The sequence below is a fragment of the Apis laboriosa genome, unplaced genomic scaffold (genome assembly GCF_014066325.1).
Source record: "Apis laboriosa isolate Shangri-la unplaced genomic scaffold, ASM1406632v1 scaffold47_cov149, whole genome shotgun sequence".
NCBI lineage: Eukaryota > Metazoa > Arthropoda > Insecta > Hymenoptera > Apidae > Apis > Apis laboriosa.
Genome location: NW_025223437.1, coordinates 1,268,529 through 1,290,934, shown reverse-complemented (window position 1 = coordinate 1,290,934; position 22,406 = coordinate 1,268,529). Strand labels below are relative to the sequence as shown.

Genomic DNA, 22,406 nt, shown 5'->3' with positions numbered 1-22,406 from the left:
CTCCCTCGATCTCGCCGCTCGTAAACTTACCTTCGATCGTGCCTTCGATATCGTTTAATTTCGAGATCGTTTCGAATAACGAAGAAGCATGGTAAATAGACTAGGGAAATTTCCTTCGATGAAGCACCGTTTCGATCGAGGAAAGGGGAATACGATCGCGCGATAGGAAAGCGTATCGTAATCGTAATCGCGTGTGATTTAAACGAGAGAAACGAAAAAATAAAAGTAGGAGAGCGCGATGATAAAGATTGTAACAAAATTCGGGATTGTTCGTCGTCGTTGAATCGCCACGGAAAGATGGAAAGTTTCGAGAATGGAAGGTCGTTAGAGTGCGTAATAGCGATTGTAGAGAGAGACGCATTCGAGGGCAGCGAAGCATCGGCGAAAGCAGCGAGAATAGGAGACGCGTGATAATTGCAGGAACATGGTCACACTACAGCTTTAACCTAATCGACTAGCTATCTCCAATTATTGTACTTGATAGTTGTTATTATGCTTAACTCGGAAACACGAGAGTAATATAACGATTAACTGTATATTACGTAGCGATATGGATCAGAATTTTTGACAATTTCTTTGTCGTTAAGTGCGATTAAATTAAAAATCTCTTTTTGTTCTATCTGAATCGAATATAAGTTTTTTCCAGAAATCGCTCGTCTGCAATATGAGATAGATCAATGAGACACGAGAGGCACGAGAAAAAAATTCGACAAGGATGAAATTAATAATTATCCTTTACACTAAATGAAAAAGCGTTTAAAGAATTTAAAAGCTTCGCGCTCTTGAACTCTTGATATTATTTGATCCAATTTTTAAAGGCGAAAGCTACGCGACAGATTTGAATTTTACTCGGTCGATATTCATCTACTTGTGAGAAAAACCATATAAACCATTTTCCAACATCCCGAGGAACAAAGATCGCGAGAGATTGAACGGGGAGAATTAAAAATTACGTACGTATCCAGCGGAGGAAAATCAGCGAAGGAACGATCCGACTGCGAGAATGAACTTCGCGTGTTGCGAGGACGGTGGTGGTAAATTTACGGTTCAACGGTGAGCTCGAAATTTTTAGAATTACAGATCCCTCTCTCTCTCTCTCTCTTTCCTTCTTCCTTCTCTTCGTTCCTCTCAAATGTGACCGAATCTTTGGTCAACGTTCGTTTCCACGGTTTGGGTTAACACGAACGTTACGACTTTCCGTGAAAAAAAGATAAGGAGAGAGGCGAGCGCGTTGGCTAATTTGCCAACGAGAATAAACCGCGAAGCGGTTGTAACGAGCGATGGGAAGTTTAAGCTCGTCCCTTGTCCAGAAACACAGGCGGTCGTCGTTTTTCGCGAGAGAGAGAGAGACCACACACGCCGTTCCACGCCTCCTTCGAGGCAAAAAAAGTCGGTTTAAATGGCACGTGTAGGCTGCGTAGACGGACGTAACGCGGGTTAAATGTCTGGTGGAAACGGACGGACGGTGGAACGATGGAAAGGGGAATGGGTGAACGTAGCGTGGTTATCGCTTTCACCATCCTCGTGAAAGCGTTTCGCAATCATATGATATTTCGAGGATTAATATTTCTATTTTTTGATAGCAACGAACATGGGCGTGCGATATCGCCACGTTAGTCATCTTATCTAATAATTCTTGTTCGAAAACGTCGAAAAAAATCTGCGTATATTCACAATATCGCGGGGACAAGGATCGTCTATTTTCCACTTCGCTTTGTCGACGCTACGTAGTAATAGAAAAACTGTAATATTCAAAGAGGTAAAAATTACTTTTATTTATTTGAAATTATGTTAGAATAATCATGCTAATATGTCTAGCTTTTATTCGTATACAATTACATTTATAAAATAAACTATCGTTACGAATCGTAATTAGCCTACGCGTATTACGAGAAGTAGAAAAAATTTTTACGTTTTATATCGATACATTAGAATTCTCTGGATTCTATGCCCACGCTAACGCATCGAGATCTTAGATACAGATATCGTCGTTTCGCGACAAATGCCAGAAAAAAAGAAGATAGAAATACGCGTGAAAAGTACGTACAAATATACGATATATTCCAAAACGAAAATCCAAAGAACGTGTTTAAATCAGAAAAAAAAAAAAATAAATAAATATGGACGACATGTAAATTAACGATAACTATCTTTTTAACGATAAATCTCAAGAAGTATCGGAAAGCAAGTTTCGAACACGAAGTAACGCGAACCCCGTGTACATTGAGAACAAACATGTCTTAAACCGCGTCGTAAACATGGCGCGATTCAATGTTCTTAACATCTATATACATTTGCATACACGTTCCAGAGAGGCCGTGAATCGTAACTCACGTTAACCGTGGCCACATCTCGGTTACACGACATCCACGTACACCGTGGCCCGTATCAATTAGTCCGTTAATGCCGAACGGTATCAATTAAGTGCGCGAGCCGTAATCGGCGCGATCCCACCGGAAGACGTGGACAGAATTAACGCTTCGACCGTAAAACCGACCCACGCCTTTTCCCATTATATTCCATCGGCGGAATATAATTCGCGCGCGTATATCTGCTAGGTGCGCCTCCTCGTTCCAACGATCGACCAGGTCCGAGCCTGGTGGCATAAACGCACGGTTGCAACGCGTAAATCTTGTGAATCTCGCGAAATCAGACGAGATTATTCCCCCGCGAGAATATCGTCGGCGCGTTATCGTTTCTCGACTCGATGGCCGAGAACCACGATCATTAGTCGCAAACGTGAGCAATAAATATAAAATGCGCGGAGAGGAAACGTGAAGAAGTTTTACGAGTTTTTTACGAGGAAACGAGAAGGATTCGGTTGCGATTTCGAGCGTTATACTCAATTTGGAAATATAAATATTAACGTGTTTATATTCGTACTATTTCAACTTTAGTTTCGGAATATAAATATTAGAGCGTTTATATTCGTATCCCTTCCACTTTAGTTTCGGAATATAAATATTAGAGTGTTTATATTCGTACCCCTTCCACTTTAATTTTCGAAACAAGAATTGTCGTAAGAATTTCGAGGCACGCGTGTCATTTAAAGCTCGGTGCTCGAGGAGAGACGTTGCCGTTTCTGCCTCGATCGTATTTCGCGTCGAATACGATCTGCGTTTATAGCAAACGGGTAACGCGAAAATGATAAGGAAGCGATACGATACCCTCCAATTCGACAGAGGGAAAAAAAGGAGGTGTTTGTACAGGCGCGATAATAATAGATCGGGAAAGGCAGTGATAAAAGTGAAGAATCGAGCGCGCATTAATTTGGCGAATTAGCTCGCGAGTAATAAACGGGGCGACGTTTCCCTCGAAGAGGACGACGAGCGGTGAAACGAGTTTACGATAAACCGGACTCCCTTCGATGGATGGAAAAGAAAGGAGAAGCGATGGAGGAGCGTGGTCGTTACTTTTGCCACGCGAACGAGCGATCGTAAGTAGTTAGTCAAGTTGGATTGACGGTTAGATGGCTGGGTGTCGAGATATCGAGAGGAACGAAAGCGTCCCGATCGTTTACGCCCCGATATTTTATAACGCGCGATGGGTTGGATTACATTTTAGACGCCTGATAGATCGTGCGTAGCCGGATACGATTACTATCGATTCAGACATCTCATTTCTTCGATTCTTTCTCGTCACGCGTTTCGAAATCGACTCCCAGTTACACGGAAGTTATTATACACACATATTTACACACAGAGTTTACACACATATTTACACCGATAAATCGATACGATGTGTCTTTATTCTTATCGAACCAGAAACATATCACGAATACTTTGTCGAGCGAAAAAAATTAAACTTAACGTCCATTCTCCGATATGTTCCATCGAAAACGAATATATAAAACCCGAATACCCGATTTGCATTTTCGAAGGGAACGAACCGTTAATTGAAGCGAACTGAACGGCTAGGATTCCATCTAAAAATCCTATATTAATTACATCGACGAAATTTCGCGAACGACGGCACCCCTCCCTCCCTCTTCTTCTCCCAAAAAGACCGAATTATCGCGAGTCGTAACGGTAAGTGGCGCCGCGTCCGGGTCGGCGACAATTAAGGACAGGGCAAATATCGTGGTAGGTACGTACACGTCGTTAAGGCACGCCTCCAAAATATTCCTGTAATGAAGAATAATGCACGGTTACCGGCACGAACCCTCGAGTGCTCCCTCCCTTCTCCTCCTCCTCCTCCTTCCTCGAAGATGTCGTCCTCGTTGTCCTGCCTCCCCCTCCCCCGTCCTGGTCTCGCCTCTCACCTTCCGAAAGGATATACCGACACAGGTTATTATACGTATATATATAGTATATACATATCGCGATACGAGCTTCCCTCTTAGCCGAGCATTTAAACGGTCCACGCAATTAGGAAAGGCGCTTCGCGCCTCATCTTTTATTCATGCCGGTTGCACGAGCATGATGCGGCCTCCTCCTTGCTTTCCCTCCCTCCTCCCGTTCTCCGAAGATTAAAACCGAACCACGGCCTGGACATATTAAATGGCCAGCTTGCGCCTTCGATTCACCGTCGGTGTGTGTACATGTGTGTGTGTGTGTGTGTGCATCGAGGTTTCCGTGGATGAGTCGACTGGCAAAGTCGTCGAGATGCTTTGTTTCTTAGAGTTGTTGACACGTAATGGCAGGTTCTCGGGTTACTCATCCTTCGCGTTGTCCATCCTTCGATTTCACGAGGTAATAATTTTTATTGTCACTGGTTTTTAAGGGTTTGCTTATCTCGGGAAGGATTTGGCGTTTTGATGTATTTAGCTTCCCTCCTTCCTAGCTTTCCAATTATTATAATTGGAGTTCGAAGCGTTAATTAGCGAAATTAATTTGAATCTTTCGTTCTTTATGAAATAGAGATGTAAACAACAAGCGCTGTTTGTTATTATCGTTCTTTGTATATGTATATATATATATAATTTCAATTTTCGAGCTATGGCTCGAATGGAAATATTTATTCGATGGAAAACATATATATATATATATATATATATATATTTATAGAAAAATAAGAGAGAAAGGATCCATTTATACGTTTTACGTTCCTGCTACTTTCGAAATTTAATTTAATTATCTTTATTGCCTTTCGTTATTGCTGTTAATTATACGTAACAGAGAGAGAGAAAGATATAGAGACAAGGCGGAAAATACGGTTGAAATCGTGACCGAAATTAGCGGATCCCGGGAAGGGTACTAAGATTTCACGTCGTTATGATTATTCTGCTCGTTTTTAATCCCAAATGAGCCTCGCAACGCTGTTTGTTTTTTTTTAATGACGATTGAAATTGCCCTCGGACGGAAGGGGGGAAGAAAAACGATACGACGCGAATATTTTCAAGTTTTTTAAAAAACATTGAAAACGTCCCTCCTCCTCCTCCTTCTCCCCGGGCAAAGAAAAGTTTCGCCCCGTGCGAAAGTGTTTGTTACGTCGGTTTATGGGAAAAATATGGGATACGTTTTTTTGTCGCGGTTAAGGGGTTCACGTGACAAAGGTGATTTTCAAACTTTCCAAGTATCACTTATACACTTCTCCCGGGTATCTGCTCGGCCCCATTAAGTAGTTAAACTCGTGTTTTTTGTTCCCTTCTTTTTTGCCCTCTCTCTTTCTCTCTCTCTCTTTCTCCCTTTCTTCCTCCCTCTTCTGCTCTCCTCGTCGCCTCAAGAGTGTATTTAACGCGCAAGAAGGTCTGAAGGAGAAGTTAGGTCGGTTTCAAATTTATTATTGGAATAACGAAAGTATTAAAAGTTGAGGGCAACGAGCGTGGGCCGATATCGGAATTTAGTCCGGGGAAACGGAGCGGGGAAAGGATCGTTAGATATCTTGGCGTTTAATTAATTCGTTACGTTGCGGGAGAAGTATTGAAAGGGTGAGGTGAAAAATAGGAATGCGGTCCTCGGTGGAGGAGGGGGAGAAGGTGGAAGGTCGAGATGTCGAAGTTGGCGGAATCTTGCTAAGAATGCCGCGTCCGATTACCCCCTTGGAAACTTCTTGGAACGTGCCTGGAGTTACGATCCTCCCTCTCTCTCCTCCTCCTCCGCGATTATATATATATATATATATACGTTTCCTTTAACCCTTCTTTCCCCTTTGCACAACACCTTTGTGTTGATCTAGTAAAAGGATAAGATACGAGATCGCGAGGATGAAATGTGCAAATGAACAAAGGATGGTTCGAGAAAATATTTGAAACGTTTAAGGAAGCGAAGAATAAGCGAGCGTTGAAAAGTAAAAAGATTCGCTAGGAAAGAAAATTGATTTGGAGAAATTATCGTTCGTTAATGGGATGCACATCGCGTTGAGAGTTATTCGCTCGTGAAGGAATATTCTCTCGACGATTTTTCGCTCTCAAACGAACCTTAAAAAAAGTATCACGGATCGCTTCGGTTCTGGTAGAGTATTGTTGTAATCGATACGAATATCGCGGATCGCTGCGTTGATTGGAATAAATCCCATTGGACGCCCGCGAAGATCAATATCTGTTCTGAATAAAAATAAAAAAAAAAAAAAAGGAAAACGATACGAATATATTTGAAAAAAAGAAAGAAGTAAATAAAATTCGCGAGAATTGGAAAACTTTTTTCATTCATCGAGCGTCATAAAAGACGTTAAGATTTCAAACTTCTCATTCCCCTTCACTCTCCACTCTTTCGCCCCATCTCGAATGAAATTACATAATTAAACTCCAAATATAAATATCGTTACGATTATAATTACGCGAGAATACGAGGGATAGATTGTTCGAATCGAGAAAAAAAAAAAAAAAGAAAAGAAAAAAAGAACTTGTTCTTGTTCCAGATTAAAAGCGGAGAACCTCGGTGGCGCTTGGTGTCCCAAGAATCAGATCACCCAAGAAGCCCGGGAATGGTTGGAGATCGACCTTCATACGGTTCACTTGATCACGGCTACCGCCACGCAAGGTCGGTTCGGGAACGGTCTCGGTGTCGAGTATGCAGAGGCGTATCTCCTCGAGTACTGGCGACCGCGTCTGGGCAAGTGGGTCCGATACAGAGATATCAAAGGGAAAGAGGTGAGTGCTGCCTTATCTCGCTCGAATTCCATTAACTAATTCACCGCCGGCCTCGATCTTCCTTTCCTCGACTTCCTCGGACCTATCTCGGATCGAATCGACCGGACCGACGTTTAAATTCCAATTCGTGTCCGAGCGTACAGAGTGTGTGCGCGTCTGTGTGGGTGTGACAAGTAGCGGGTGTATTTAAAACGTAGGGATAACGTGGAGAAATAATTCGTATATATAAACGATACGTGTAAATTTCAGTTTTATATATATATTTCGCGATGTTTGAGGGACGTTTCTTACGAATTTAAATAAGAACTCGTTCAAATTGTTTAAAATTAATGCGAATCTTTGTCGACCCGTTTTCGTCGAAGACAAACAATCGTCCATTACGATTATTGTTATTTAATCAGTCATCATCGATACAATATTATAATATAGTTAGAAACGGTCTTTCGCAATATCGATGCGAATAAACGTTTCGAGGAAGCAGCGTAACAGTGACGAGCGAGATTGATAAAAAACGGTTCACGATATCGTGATTTATGAAGAACGATACGCGCATCTGCTCGCCGCCGATCGGCGGCAGCTGCGCCCAGAATAGTCGAAACTGAATTGGCGGCGGGGTTGGTCATTGGCCTGAAATAATAATTCCGTGCCGATTAAAGCCGCGTGATTCTGTTATTCCTGGTGGTGCTCTTGAAACGAAATGGGAGGGAGAGAGCAGAGAGATCGAGAATCGAAGACCAAGGATTATCCCGGTCGGGACGTAAGCAGCTTATCGCGAATCCGTAAGCTAATTTCGTACCGGTGATGCGCCACTTTGTCGAGGCCTGTTCTCGGACAGGCTGATGCTGCCTCGCGGTCTTTCAGCTTTCAGAGTTTCGCCCGTGAATAATACTGCAACTTTTCGACAAGAAATCCTAGATTTTTCCTCTCTTACAACCCTGTTTATTTATATATATACAATAATCTTAATCCTCAATGAGTTTGAAATCAAGTCTACTTTAAGGTAATATATTAATTAAAAGTGGAATGGGGAATGAGCGACAGGATTGATTTTTCGCTTCGCTTCCCGCGTCACTCTTATTATTTCAACGGTTTAGTTGTGAAATTCTCGAAGGAGAAGAATTTTATTTTCCCTGTTCGAAAAAATAATCATTTGCAAATGGATAGGTAGAGATAGGTAAAATGAATAATTGAACGGATAAAACGAAAATTCTAGTGACAATCGTTTTATCTTTTACCAAGTTTCAAAGTTTCGCCAATCAAGCCTCGCATAAACCTGTCAATAACCCGATAAACTTCAAGATAAATTAAACTCGCGCGACTCGTAAGGAAAATTATTAAGAGCGCCTTTGGAAAATAGCTCGAGGGGGATATATATATAGGAGTTATGATTCGAACGAGTATTTTTATTTCTATTTTTTTTTTTTTTGCCAAACTTATCCACCTTCCCCTGTGTTCGACTCGAGCGATAGATGCGCCTATTACTTCAAACTCGATCCCAAAAAAACGTGACATTGAACGAATTCCAATCTCGATTTAACGTTGCTACCGACGTGCAACGATTATTATACGTCGCCCCCGAAAGATGAAACGAAAAAAAGCTCGGACAGCCGACCGACAGGCAAATTGCTCGTCCTCCCCCTCCTCCTCCTCCTCCTTCGATATGGATGCTCGCCTCGGATCTTATTAATATTGATGGACCAAGCGAGGCAGGACTTAACGTGGCAAGGGACCGCGGTCTCTCCGAGCCACCTCTCGCGTGTTCCACCTCGTGATTTCGTGTAAAGTCTAATTTGCACGCCGATACGATCGCCACGCTTCGACCCTCTTCTACCTTCGATAGAAATTAGCGCGCTTACGAATATTGTAGTGATTTGTAGCAGATATCTCGCTCGCTTTCGTGACGCGATTACATGTAACGAGAAAGAAAAAAAAGGAATCTGACAGGATATTTTCCTCTCTGGGGAAGAAAAAAAAAGAGGGAGAAAATGGTAGCGTGAATTTATTTATATAAAGCTATCAACTCGAGGATCGAGGTCTCGAAGATGGATAGATTGGATTAAATAATTAAACTTTGCACGTGAGAAAAATTCTTACTTCCAGTATGCAAAGTGGAATTTTCTTTCGTATAGAGAGAGAGAGAGAGAGAGAGGAGATCGTCTCCGTTTGGCAAATTCGATCTATCCGTCTCTGTCTACGCCCGGTGTCCACTCGCAGCCTTATTAATATTGATGGGCCACTTGCGCCGGCGCTAATGCGCCAACGAGGCCTACAACGAAAACGAGGCTACGCCTTATACCGCCGTCACGTGTCCACTCCTTGTGATCTCACGCGAAGATGAACGCAACTTCCATCCTCGTGGCCTCATGATTATTCTATACTGATTCGCGATCGAGTTATATACCCCCCTCCCTCTTTCTTCCCAATTATCGAGAAGAGACGAGGAAGCTGCCCGTCCGTCCTACGCTGTGAATTGAACGATTACAACCGGTTGAACATCTGAAAATCGAGTAACATCCCGAGTTGATTGAAAATCACTCTTCACAAGTGGATCGTTCAATTAATAAAAGATAAGAGGATGCATTTGAAATGAGACGAGAGAAAGAGAGAGCGGTATAAATAACACGATGCTTTTAATTGTAAGATAACTGTATATAAGAAAAAAATTTCGCTTTACTTTTTCTTTGACAAGAATTACAATATTCCATTCGAATTAACCCTAAGTTAACGATTCGATCGAAAATACGTTAAAGTCGTTTGATAAATTAACAGATAAGCATCGAAAAATCTTATTACGAATATTGTTGTTATTAATAAATTAATTTCTTTGAAAACACCTCTCTCGAAAGCGACGACGAGATTTCTTAATTTAATAAAGCTTGATCTTTTTTCCTTTTATTACGGAGCTGCATCGCACACGTGCACCTCGACCACGATAAAATTTTTCGAATATTTTTCGCGAAATTATGAAAGGAGAAGAGAGAGAAAGAGAGATGGATAGAGAGAATAGTTGTCTGGAATACCAGCAGGTGCGCGACGACTCGAAAGATCGAAAGTTTTCTTCTCGAGTTTTCACCATGGGACGCCATTTTCGTTACAGGCGTGTGTGACATTAGCTGGTGGTTGTTCGCGTATTGCGGCAAAGTTGCACCGCCGCGTAATAATAATAATTGTCACGAAACGAAAAAGAAGGAGGGGTTGAAAAGACCGGCAGAGGTAATTAAGGCTCGGGGCGTGCAACAAGCTTCTCCTTTCTATTCTACCGAATGCGAGTGCACGTTCTGGGGCAAGGAGGCCTCGTTTCCCGCGAGGCTCAACTTCGATAATGAACAGTTGCTTCGGATCGAGAACACGGGGAGAAGGGGAGGGTAATTAAATCTTAACCATGCTATGTAATAATTTTTAGACAGATTTTTTTCCAATTTTTGCTTCCAATTTTTCAGATGGAATTTTTAGAGCAAGGAATTGGTAGGAAATAATAACGGTGGAACGATCGGTGATGAAATTCTGATCGGAAGGAGGATTGGAACGAGGAAAAATTTCGTGTAGTGTCAAAGACGAGACTGATTTCTGATAAAACTTTCTTATCGTAGCGCGATAAAAAAGAAGAAGAAGAAGAAGAAATTAGACTTCTCGTTTCTGAGAAAATTAAACGTAAAAATTCCACCCTCCCTTATATACAACTTTCTCGATTTAATAATTCGAATAAGAGGATGGATGGATACGTACGTATTTAACAATGTAAATGCCACTATTTCTTTTGAATCCAACGCAAATTCGCGAAGAAATATCATCCGTTTGAGACTCGAGAAATTTTTCCTTCTTTATCTCACCTTGTTTGGAAGAAGGGAGAGGCCACAAGAGGTCTCGTTGCTTACTTCCCGACGCAAACATTTCATCCGTATTCCGCGAACGAAACGAAATGATTTCGCGATAAAAGAATGCATTCTTCCGCCTTTCTGCCATTTACTCAACGAAGGTGAAAGGAAAACGAGTCGAGAGATTTCTTCTGTTTCAACGAAACGAACCCCCGTTCTCGCGGTTCATCGACGTTCTTCTTCTTCTTCTCCTCCTCCTCTTATTCCCAGTTTTAATCGTCTTGACACGCTCCTCTCCTCGTCAATGTCCTCTTCTTTCCCTCGAAAAAGAAAACCGATGAGAACGATCGAGCAAAGAAAAGAAAAGAAGAGAAGAGAAGATGGAAAAACGGAGACGTGATATTCGAAGCACCTCGCAATCGTTCTATTTTTTACCATCCGTCTTTCTTTATATATATTTATACAAGGTAAGAATTGCACGTGTTTTGATAAAAAAAAAAAAAGAATTGTTACGTCGACAGGAATACGCGAAATTTGATCATCGAGGATTTCATAGAAAGAATGTTTCCTCAAAGAATGATACAAAGAAATTGTTACGACAGTAGTTGGAAGATGGGATGGGCGATAAAAATGATGGATGGATTTTCCTTACATTTTTAAAAACCCATCTTCCAGTTTTATATCGGGAGAATATCGCTCGATGTTTAATGTAGTTTCAACGCATATAACACGTAGTTTTATCCCAGTTTGAAAGAGATGCGCGTGATTTTCTTAATCCCCAATTCCCTGAACGGGTTGGCCGGATCAATAATCGCTTGACCTCCCAGGTCACCAGGATTTAACGCAGCTTGACTTTTCTTTTTTTTTTTATTCGCCAACCCGTACAAAGCATTTTGATACGTGGAAAAGTAGAATCGAGGCAAAGTTTCTTTGTCGAGAATACGTACTTTTTTCTTTCTTTCTTTCTTTCTTTCTTTCTAAAAATTGAAAATAAATAAAAAGGGGGGAAATTTTTTATTTTGACGAGTGAACGGTTAATATTAACGAATCGTCTACGAACAAATGTCGCGATTTAAAATGAACGTAAAAATTGCGTATTAATTTTTAATACATTCGTCTAATGGCTTTTAATTTACTGGCATTTACATTCTAACATTGAAATATGTCAATCAATCTCTTAAGAATAAATTTGTTCACTTATATCAAAGCTGAACAATTCTCATTCAACGATCAGGATTAATTTCCTAGAGAAATTCGGAGTAGATCATTTCAATTATTTATCGTTACCAGCAAACATCGATAGCAATCCTTTCTCTCACGCATGGTAGAAAACATTTTGATAAACTGTCAAAGCGACGAAACAATTCTTTCTACAAATATATATTTTTGAAATAAATTTTCAAACAAATTCTCTCTTTTCAAGTAAAAAGAGTTACTGAATTTGTTACACCGTTTAAAAAGAAAAGGACAAAGTCAAGCGTTTCGAAATTGAGATCGAATTGAGAAATTGAAATCGTACCATAAAATTATCGATTAGCAACGAAAAGTAAAGTTATTAATCTCAGGTAAAGCAAAACTCTTCCATCCCCCGCGAAGAACGCCGTTCCACCACACGGGCACGCGGAACAATGTCGCCGCATTAATTACTCGTATATTTTAACGAAACTAGGGGAGGGACAAGGTCGGCCGATTTTCGCAAAAACTTCAATTAATCAGAGCGACCCGGTTTCCCTGCCTCTCAAACGAGGCGTGTCCTCGTGTACACCAGCGGTGTAGAACGGTTTTAAAACCTCTCTTAATCATGCTTCTCGCAATACAATAGAGCTCCTCCACGAACAGATTCATCCAACTCGATTCTCCCTGCCCGTCCATACTTCAAATCGTTCGAATAGAATATTTTCCCTTAATAAAAATAAACTTCCTTATAATCAACATCGTTAACCATTACTTCTCAAACAGACCATTGAACCTCCAACGATTCGTGTATTACACTCTCGAAACAACCACTCCTTCGAAATCCCCTCCCTCTCCCCAACTCTAGACTTATCTTCCTCTTCGTCATTATCGCGTCACGTATCACTGTCAGCTTTTCTCCGTACCTGGGAGCCCTCGACGGGGGGAATTTCGCGTGGAAATCGTGGATATAATTACGTTGGAGGGGAGGGGGGTGCGCGACGAGTGCGTGTCGACACGCGAGCCGGGATTGCTTCGCTTCCCGCGTAAATCACTCGCACGCACGCACGCGAGCGCGTAAATGGGAGAAAGAAAGGGGAGGGGGAAAAAATAAGGGTGATAGATACGGCTGGATGGAGGAGCGCGCAACGTATCAACGTTAGTCGGGGGGGGGGGGGNGGGGCACGCACGCGAAGCGGAGGACATTAACGGGACGCGTTGTCCATGTTGGAGATAATTCGGGGGATATGCGGGGCTTTATCACGGCCGATTGTTATTCCGAACGGCGGCATAACTGTTTCTAATGGGCCAGATGAAACCGGGGAGGAAACCGGATCCTCCCCTCGATCCCGGGAGATACCTGAGTGGATGTATCGAAACTTTGGATATTCGCGTAAATTTCGTGGAAATTTCGTGTATTTTCTCGAGGGAGGGGCAAGCTTTTCGGCCCCGAAAATTAAACGATACGTTTTGGCGCGCCGATGAAAATCCGCGCCGTTATTGTTCCGGTTAAAGTTTGGATAAACTAGCGAGCGACTCGATTATCGTGGCCGATAATTAAACACGCCTGGGAAATGCTTATCGTTTTACTCGCTTCTTATTATTCTCGAGCAGTTCGATGGAGAGGAGGAACGAGAGCCAATAAAGAAGTTTCCTATTTTTTTTTTTTTTTTTCGAAATTGTATTTCTATCCGTTCGAAACGATATATATATATATATATATATATATATAATCAAACGTGCATTCCTTTCGCGAGGTTGCTTTAACATCGATCATTTCATCAGGAGGAGGAAAAGGTGAAGCGATGAAAAGTGGAAGGTACTTTTTTCTGAACATCTTTGATGTCGAAGTTAATGCAGTTTGTATTAATCTATGACGTAGATTATTTACATGTAAAAAAGTTACACAAAAATATATACGCTCTTTTCAAACATATATATATATATATATATATATATATAATACGAACCAATTACATTATCGTGTTTACCCGATATGCGCGCGTATACGTTACGATATACCTGAGAGCAAGAATCGAACACCGTGCATTGAAAATTGTACGAAATCCGGGATGGCGTGTCGCTTCATCGATCGTATCGCGAATGTTTTTTCGTGTAAAGAAACGTCAAATCAAGTATAGGTACATATAGGAGGGATGGTAAGAGGAAATAAATTTCCTTTACATGATAGGCGCAAGAGTTACATAGATGTATATCTCTTGGGAATCTTAAACGCTGTTCTTGAAAGTTTCTAATCACGCGATCGACAACCTCCTCGGTGAGAATAAGCGTTCCACGAGATTGAACGAGGGAAGGGAAAAAAAGAGAGAGAGAGAGGAATCGATTTTCGAGCGGGAAGATGGTTCCTCGATGGCTTTCAATTAACGCTCGGTTACTCGACACACGACCATGTTTACATTCAATTTCCTTGGCCTATAAAAATGAAGAGTCGATGTTTGTGACGAACGTGTCTTTGTACAGGTGCATATGGGAAAGAAAGAGATGGAAAGAGAGAGAGAGAGAGAAAGAGAGTAAACTCGATTCGAAAGCATGGCAATAAGAAAGCCTCGTTCGAGGCTAAACAATCGGAAGATTTTCCGCTTGGTTTGCTCCCTGTTCGGGAAGCGATATCTCTGGTTGCTCGTGGAACGAGGCCGCGACGTAATTTCAACAGTTGTTTGAATGATGAATGAAACGCACACAAAACGACGGGTATCTCGATATTGTCCCCTCCCTCGTTATAACAAGATCAACTTTCTTCTCTCCGCCTCGCGATCACGGCCGGTTTACACGGTAATAAACACAGCTTATTTCCTTTCCACTTCCCCCCTCTCTCTCTCTCTCTTTCTCTTCCCTCTTCCTCCTCTCACAAGGACAAGGAAAATCGTTTATACCGAGTTCTCAAATATTCGAAGAACCGAGCAGATTGTACTTTCTCTCGAGAATTATTACTTCGTAATTCTCAACCTAATTGTATCGATGCGAGAAGGGTGTACATCCTCGCGCATTCCATTTCTCCGTTTAATAAAAAGTTGAGAGTAGAAAATACGAAACGTCGCAAAACACTCGCGAGTTATAACGTGCGCGATATAACGCAGATCGATATCAGCTATAATTGCTGGCCGCTTAACACTTGACCCCCGGTGCGCATGCACGCGCGCAACCACGCATTCGTGCACCGAAGGGGGAAAGTAAAAGTGGCAGGAAATTGCATTAGAAGGGCACGCGCGCCCCCCTCCTCTCTCTCTTTCTCTTTCCTTTCTGTTCCCTGCCTTCTCGCATCGTTGCGTGTACACGGTCAGACTGGCGGCAGGTGGACCGTGGTGGCAAGGTCGTCTAGAGAGGTTTCCAAGGTTTCTAGGCGCGAGGTTGGGTTTATGGGTAATGAAAAGTAATAGCCACCCTTCTCGCCCTCTCGTAGGCGTGCGTAAAGAAAATGTGATACGCTAGTGTTTATCGATGCGTGCGAGAAAAATTTATGCTCTAACTACGAGTTTAAACTTCTGATAAAAATAATAAGGAAGAAGGGTATATTTCTTGTTGGAGAATAATTAAAATTTGTTTTCCAGCGGTGAGCATGCGGCAATATCTGAACAACGACAATTATTTATGTTTGATTCGTTTAGAATATCGCTTCACAAATAGGTTTCTAAACTCTTTACGTATAATTTTACGAAGTATAATCTTATCTTATGGTAATCTTATAAGGCCACCGAACGCAGCGAATGCGTCTGAGTCTGGAGTTGCTGGTTCGACCGAGCGAAATAGGCCTGGAATGCAAAGGGTTAATATTAAGTATTGTATAAATTATAATACTGCATCAAAGGGAGGAAGAAAACAAGTTTAAGTTTTTCGAGTATTTTTGAATGTTTGAATATTCGATCAACGAGAATACTCGATTGTTTCGGGAAGAATTTTAGTTATTAATATTTTAATTATTAACCCTTTGCTCTCCAACGATGACTCTCACCACTGGGACTGTTGCGGCAACTTGAACAATATTTATTTATGTTTGATTCTTTTAGAATATTGCTTCACAAATAGGTTCCTAAACTCTTTACGTATAATCTTACGAGGTGTAATCTTATGTTATGAGTAATTATCTCGGTTCGACCGAGCGAAATAGGCCTGGAATGCAAAGGATTAATATTAAGTATTGTATAAATTATAATACTGCATCAAAGGGAGGAAGAAAACAACAAGGTTAAGTTTTTCGAGTATTTTTGAATATTCGATCAACGAGAATACTCGATTGTTTCGGCAAGAATTTTAATTATTACACCCTTTGCTCTCCAACGGTGACTCTCACCACTGGGATTGTTGCGGCAACTTGAACAATATTTATTTATGTTTGATTCTTTTAGAATATCGCTTCATAAATAAGTTCCTAAGCTCTTTACGTATAATTTTATCTTACGAGTGATTATATTATGAGGCCACCAAACGCACCGAATGCACCAAAGTCTGAGTCTGGAGTTGCTGATTCGAGAGAAACAGGAATGCAAAGAGTTAAACAGTCGGAGTCGAATGAATTTCAAATAATTGAATGAACATCAAATAATTCTCAAGACAACGAGATATAATCTGTATCGAAAATTAAATTACGCTGTTTGGCGGCTATTAATCTCTTACGAAAGTACGAAAGAAAGAGAGTGATAAATGATGGAGGAGAGTATTCCGGCGGGCGATAGATTTAGCGGAGCCATTTCGAGAAATTAAATTCTGCTCGCACGCTGCAATCTCATTAAATTGGCGGGGAAGAAACGTGTGGTTGTGTACGACTCCGGTGGAAAGCGTGGCGATGGCGTAACGTGTCCCTGGGTGGCCGAAATGAGAAAGAATCGAGGCCAGACGGAGGGGTGATTCTTATACGAGTTCCGTATAAGGTATATAAGTAACCCCCCTCGGTTCCAAGGGTTCGCCTTGGGGAGTGCTTTCCAAGCGTTTCAGTTTCTCGAAGGAAACGATGGCCGAGAAAAGCCTAAAAAAGGCTTGCCCTTCGAAAAAACCTTAATTATATATTTATAAAAAGGACCCTACACGTATGGCAACCACGTATTTCCCCGTATTTCTTTTTTCCCCCATTTCTAACAAATTCTCCCTCCGAGTACATCCTTTTTTTCCAATCGTACAATTGCCCGTGTGTGCACGAGCATCGCGCGATAAAATTGCAAAAGCAATAACTTTGGATGAGTGGAGATGAAGCCACTTTACGCTCGAGATCGTATCCCCGAAAATACATCCCCTAAAATGCGCGAAATAAAAGTATCAACGGCAACAACACGTGGTGGTTGAAGGCTACTCCATTGGACGGGAGTAATCCAATATCGGTCGGAAAGGAGAGGAGGCGAAAGGTATTTCAATAAGGGAGCAAACAAATCGAAGGAGGAAGCGGCCGTTCCACCGCGGACGTCGCGAAAGGAATTGAAAGAGCGGTGTGGGAATAGCGGCAGTGGTAATAGTAGTCGAAGTCGATGCCTGGTCGTACCGAAAAGAAGAGTGGAGGAAGGAAGGGCACGCGATGGCACGGAACGTACATACCCCCCTCCCCCCTCCCCCGTTCAAGGGTGGGAAACGTGGGCAGAATGCGCAGAAATGCCGGCCGCAAAACGCTCCGTCACGCGACTCGACGAGAGAACCGCGTTTGTCCACGTACCATTCATCCCCTCTCTTGCGTGCACCTACACGCGTATCCGTAAGGACGTACGGCTGCTACATCCGCTCGGGCCGCCATCTCTCGGGGCCGCGCACCCAACGTCGGATAAACCGCTTATTTTATTCATCAAACGTGAGATCAATATTGCATCGCGCCAAGACGGTGTACACAAAGAGAGGCGAAGAGAGAGAGAGAGAGAGAGAGAGGGGGGGCGAAGATCGGGGAATGCGGGCGATGGACGTTCAAACCGATCGCGTATCTCTGTCCACGCCTCTGTGATCCAACCCCCGGCCCTCGTCATACCTAACGTGGCGGAATGTGGGATGAAATTAGTCCTTAACCCTCCCCGCTCCGACGCGGTGGAACGCGATCCCCGCCCTGTGACGGGATGTCGGACGTTGGTATTCGAGTACGTGGCCAAGCGCGGAAACGCATCTTGCCGGCGATGTAAATGTCATCTGAGAGAGGCTGAGAGAAGAGGGTTCGAGAGGGGGCACAGTTCGCAATTTCGTCGATTATTTGCTTCTTTTTCTCTATTGGCGTATTCGCGTATTCGTACGCGTAACGTCTCTCGAAATATTTCTTTTTCTTTTTTTCATTTTAAAATCTCTTGTAAGATAAGAGAATATAAGCGTGGCCGCGAATCGTTGGGATTCGTTCCTCCGAAACTTGTTCTCAAAACTCGAAAGTTGGAGGTTATCCCCGAGTGACGTATACGCTCGTAACGATCCGATAAGATAGCTTATCTGGGAAGGGGAGGAGAGAAGGGGGTTGGAGAGAAAAATAGGGGAGGCGAAAGGTTATACCCCGAAGAGTCGGGCCTCGGTCTCGGTCTTTAACCAAGGTTTCCACGGTTGCAGGTAATACAGGGTAACACGAACACGTATTTGGAGTCGAAGCACGAGCTGGAGCCGCCTCTGTGGGCGAGCAAGATCCGTTTTCTGCCCTACAGCCATCACACGCGGACGGTTTGCATGCGGGTCGAGCTCTACGGATGTTACTGGAGCGGTAAGCTGTTTGCACTCTCCAATTTTCGTTGAACTTGCCGCCGCTTAGAATACTCACTGGACTGTCCATTAACCCTTATGCCATTCCCGTGTGCGCAAATTTGCTTTTCACAATCTTGCTTGTACAATTATCCCTTTCTTCCTTTGATGAACCAACATCGAATTAAACGTTTAACCAAACGGAAAGGTACACACCAAGTAACATAGACTGCTATTGTGTCTTACACGCTCGCCGTGCTTAGAAGTTCAATTAATTGTGAATCCAAATCCTCCAGGCAGTTTCCAAGAACTTCCTATCGCTTGATTAATTCTCTCTCTCTCTCTCTCTCTCTCTCTCTCTCTCTCTCTCTCTCTCTCTCTCTCTCTCTCTCTCTCTCTCTCTCGCCTCGACGAATACTAATTAATAGAAACGCAGTGTGGATTCTTTTTTTATTCTATTGAACTGCACATCGAAAAAGTAAATCTTTATCTCCCTCCACCTTCTTTCTCGTTACGACGGCCAAACACGACTGTTGCACTGTTGAGCGATCGGAAGATGGAGCGGGGGGTGACTCGTCACGTTTGATCTTTCCGCAGATGGCGTGGTATCTTATTCGATGCCCCAAGGCGATAAGAGGGGCAACGAGTGGGAATTCTTCGACGCCACGTACGACGGACATTGGGACGGGGAGCTGCAGCGTGGTCTGGGCCAGCTGACGGACGGCAGGACGGGCCCTGATAACTTCAAACTGGCGTACTACGATAAGGATCGAACGCAGGGGTGGGTCGGTTGGAGGAACGACACGCGCGGCCAACCGGTCGAGATCAAGTTCGAGTTCGACAAGGTCAGAGAGTTCTCGGCCATCCACATCTACTGCAACAATCAGTTCACCAAGGATGTCCAGGTGAGCCTTCTTTACCAATTTCGTCTCCAAATTTCGTCAAATCGTAAATCGTATCGATCTCACTCGTATCTCCTATCCTAAGTTTTCATTCCTTCCAACCCCTTCTTTTCAGATTTTATTCGAATATAAATAACAGCGGTTCGAATTTAAAGCAGCTATCCATCGTGATGATTAAAGAAACGTTCAAAAGTACGGAGAGATAGTAGCGAAGGGTCGTCGGAATAAAATTCCAAGGAATCGCGTCCAGAGATAAAAATAAATTTGAAAGCGTTGAGAATTAAGAGGGGGACAGCTTTCGCGTCTAATTACGTGTCCAACGTAAACACGTCGTGTAAAAGCGTTGGAATCGTTTACCCTACGTTATTCCTCCCCTCCCCTCCAACGGTAAGAAGGAATGCGCAAGCAGCGTTGCCCGATCAACAGGCTTACCCATCCACGCTGCCTCGTTCCAGATCCTCTTTTTCTTTCCCTCTCTCTCTCTCTCTCTCTTTCTCTTCCTCTCGATCCTTCCTCGAAATGTCCTTCTTCCACGGTTGATTGAATATTCCGCTCGACGCTTTTCATCGGTCGGACGCCGGTTGAATATAAAAAAATACAAATTGAAACACGGCGATTCCGTTATCTCGGAAGGAAGCGTGGCCTCCTTGGGGGATATTGGTTAAAAGCGTGGCGAGAATAATCGGGGCGCGTGATCTCTGTTATTAAACTCACAGCCGCGCCGCCACTTCACTTTCGTCATCGACGATCTCCTTTCATTAAAAGCGCACGCTTTTAAGCCGGACGCATTACGCTCGCGCATCCACCCACCTTTTCAACCATCCTTGCCATCATCGATTTCCTCGTACGACGCAAGAAGGATTTCCTTATCGCGCGGTATGATATTCAATTTCGTGAAATTTTGTAATTATGTAATGCGTGTAAACGTGGGAAAATCGTTGGTGTTTCGTTCGTCCAACGGATAAACAGCTGTTTTGAATTATATTATAATAAGGATTTAAAAAAGTGTCTTTTTGCAGGTTTTATTTTCTTCCTTTTATATCATTATCGAGTTCCAACGATATCGATAGAAATTTTCCCGAGTAAATTAATTAAAATGTGATCTGGCTTTTGCGCAAATTGGTGTTTGCAAAATTTCTGTAACTGTTTTCGTTACGTTTACGGAACAACGGGTAACACGATTTACAACCGTTTAAATAAAAATTCCGCTTGGTCAAATAAGATAACCGTTGGCGTTATTTTTGTATTCTCTACGGTACACCGGCGGGAAACAAATCACGCGGAAACGCGCAGTTAATGCGAAAATTCCTCTAGATATTTTTAATAACGAAATTACAAACGTTGGAAGAGAGGGAGGAAGGGAGAGAGGGAGAAGGTAGGAAACGATACGTCGGCTAATTTATTCCCGCTCCAAAATGCCATGCATTTGAGAAGAGCGCGCGGGTCAAGGAAAGTTTCGCTTTAATTCGCCGCCGCTTCGTTAATTGGAAAAATACGGGTGACATTAAACGCGTGCCGGACGATATTAAAGCGTGTGTACATTCGAGCCTCGATTCTACTCCTTTCTTTTCTCTTTCTCTCTCTTTCTCTCTTCCGTGGAATTAATGTAAATCCATAAATCTAATTCCCACGCGCGTGTACCAGCGAAAAAATCGCTATCATCGCGCGTTCCAGAGAATGTACAGTCGATCACAAAAGTTAGTAAGTGTCAGTGAAAAATTTTCTAATTGCGACAGGAATATTTTGTAATTTGAAATTTTACTCGATCTCGTTTCGTTTGTAAAATTGTATTTCAAGAAACAAAGGAAATGTCGATATTTTTTCGAAAAATGTGATCTTTGGTTCTTGATCAAAATACGAGCCATTGGCTTTAATCATTTTTTCCAAGAGATTGCAAGTGACGTGTTCCATTCTTTATAAAGCGCTTCTCGAGCGTCCAATATTTTATTTTTTTAAAAACAGCTAATAAATAGAGATGATCTAGTTTACAGAACTTTTTCAACCTTAATAAAGGTTTCGACGTTGTTCAGGATTTTCATTAGCGTCCAATTATTGTCCAGATCGTGTAGAATGTCGTATAATTTCTCACTAATTCTAGTTCAAAAATGAACTTTTACCGTTTCCAGGTTTATGCGATAAGCACATTTCGAAACGCGGCAATTTTTGATCCTCCGTCAGTCGGTGCGCTATCCATTTCCCCAATTTTTTCACTTTCTATCCATTGCAGCGAAATGTCTGAAAACTGTCGTTGCCTTTCAATTTATCTTTGTTTAATATCTATCTCGGGACTCATTTTCAAAATTCTCATTTCCAGATCCGAATTTTTGAAACCATTGAACGGTCCTCTCATTGATAGAATCTTCTTCGAAAGCTAACCTAATATTTCGATATGCTTCGACTGCACTTGGGCTCAGCTTAAACTCAGCTTAACACAGGAATAATATTCCAATTTCTCAAAACACAGTTAAACATAATACAAAAAAATAAGTTATTACACAGAGAAAGTATAAGAGGACAAGGTCAAAATACATTAAGCAAAATATAAGTTAACTAAGGTTTACGAGTTTCGCGTTTCATGTCTTGCAATCTAATATTAATATTAAAGTGATAAAATTTGGATCGATAAGCGAAGAATAATAATAGCGAATTCACGCGAATTGCGTCAGAAAACGTTGCTGTTCCCGATATAGGGAAAAAAGTAAACGTTGCCCGTATGTAACGAACTTTCGTGCACAATTTATACAAACGAAATTCAATGAACGTTGCGTAAATTGGAACTCTATTTTCTAGAGGAAAGGATTAAATTATTTATCCGTACTTGGCAGCGTTCCAAGCAATAATAAG

At 42.3% G+C, this 22,406-nt stretch overlaps 1 protein-coding gene across 3 annotated transcripts in view; it reads left to right on the top strand.

Annotated features, from left to right (window-relative positions):
- The window catches only part of LOC122716542 (discoidin domain-containing receptor 2-like), a 141,482-nt gene that overhangs the window by 75,741 nt on the left and 43,335 nt on the right, over nucleotides 1-22,406 (top strand). For all 3 annotated transcript variants that reach the window (XM_043939725.1, XM_043939726.1, XM_043939723.1), the window contains exons 4-6: nucleotides 6,799-7,030; nucleotides 18,535-18,682; nucleotides 19,258-19,565. In XM_043939725.1, the coding sequence (XP_043795660.1) occupies nucleotides 6,799-7,030; nucleotides 18,535-18,682; nucleotides 19,258-19,565 (688 nt within the window). The remainder of the gene's footprint in view (nucleotides 1-6,798; nucleotides 7,031-18,534; nucleotides 18,683-19,257; nucleotides 19,566-22,406) is intronic.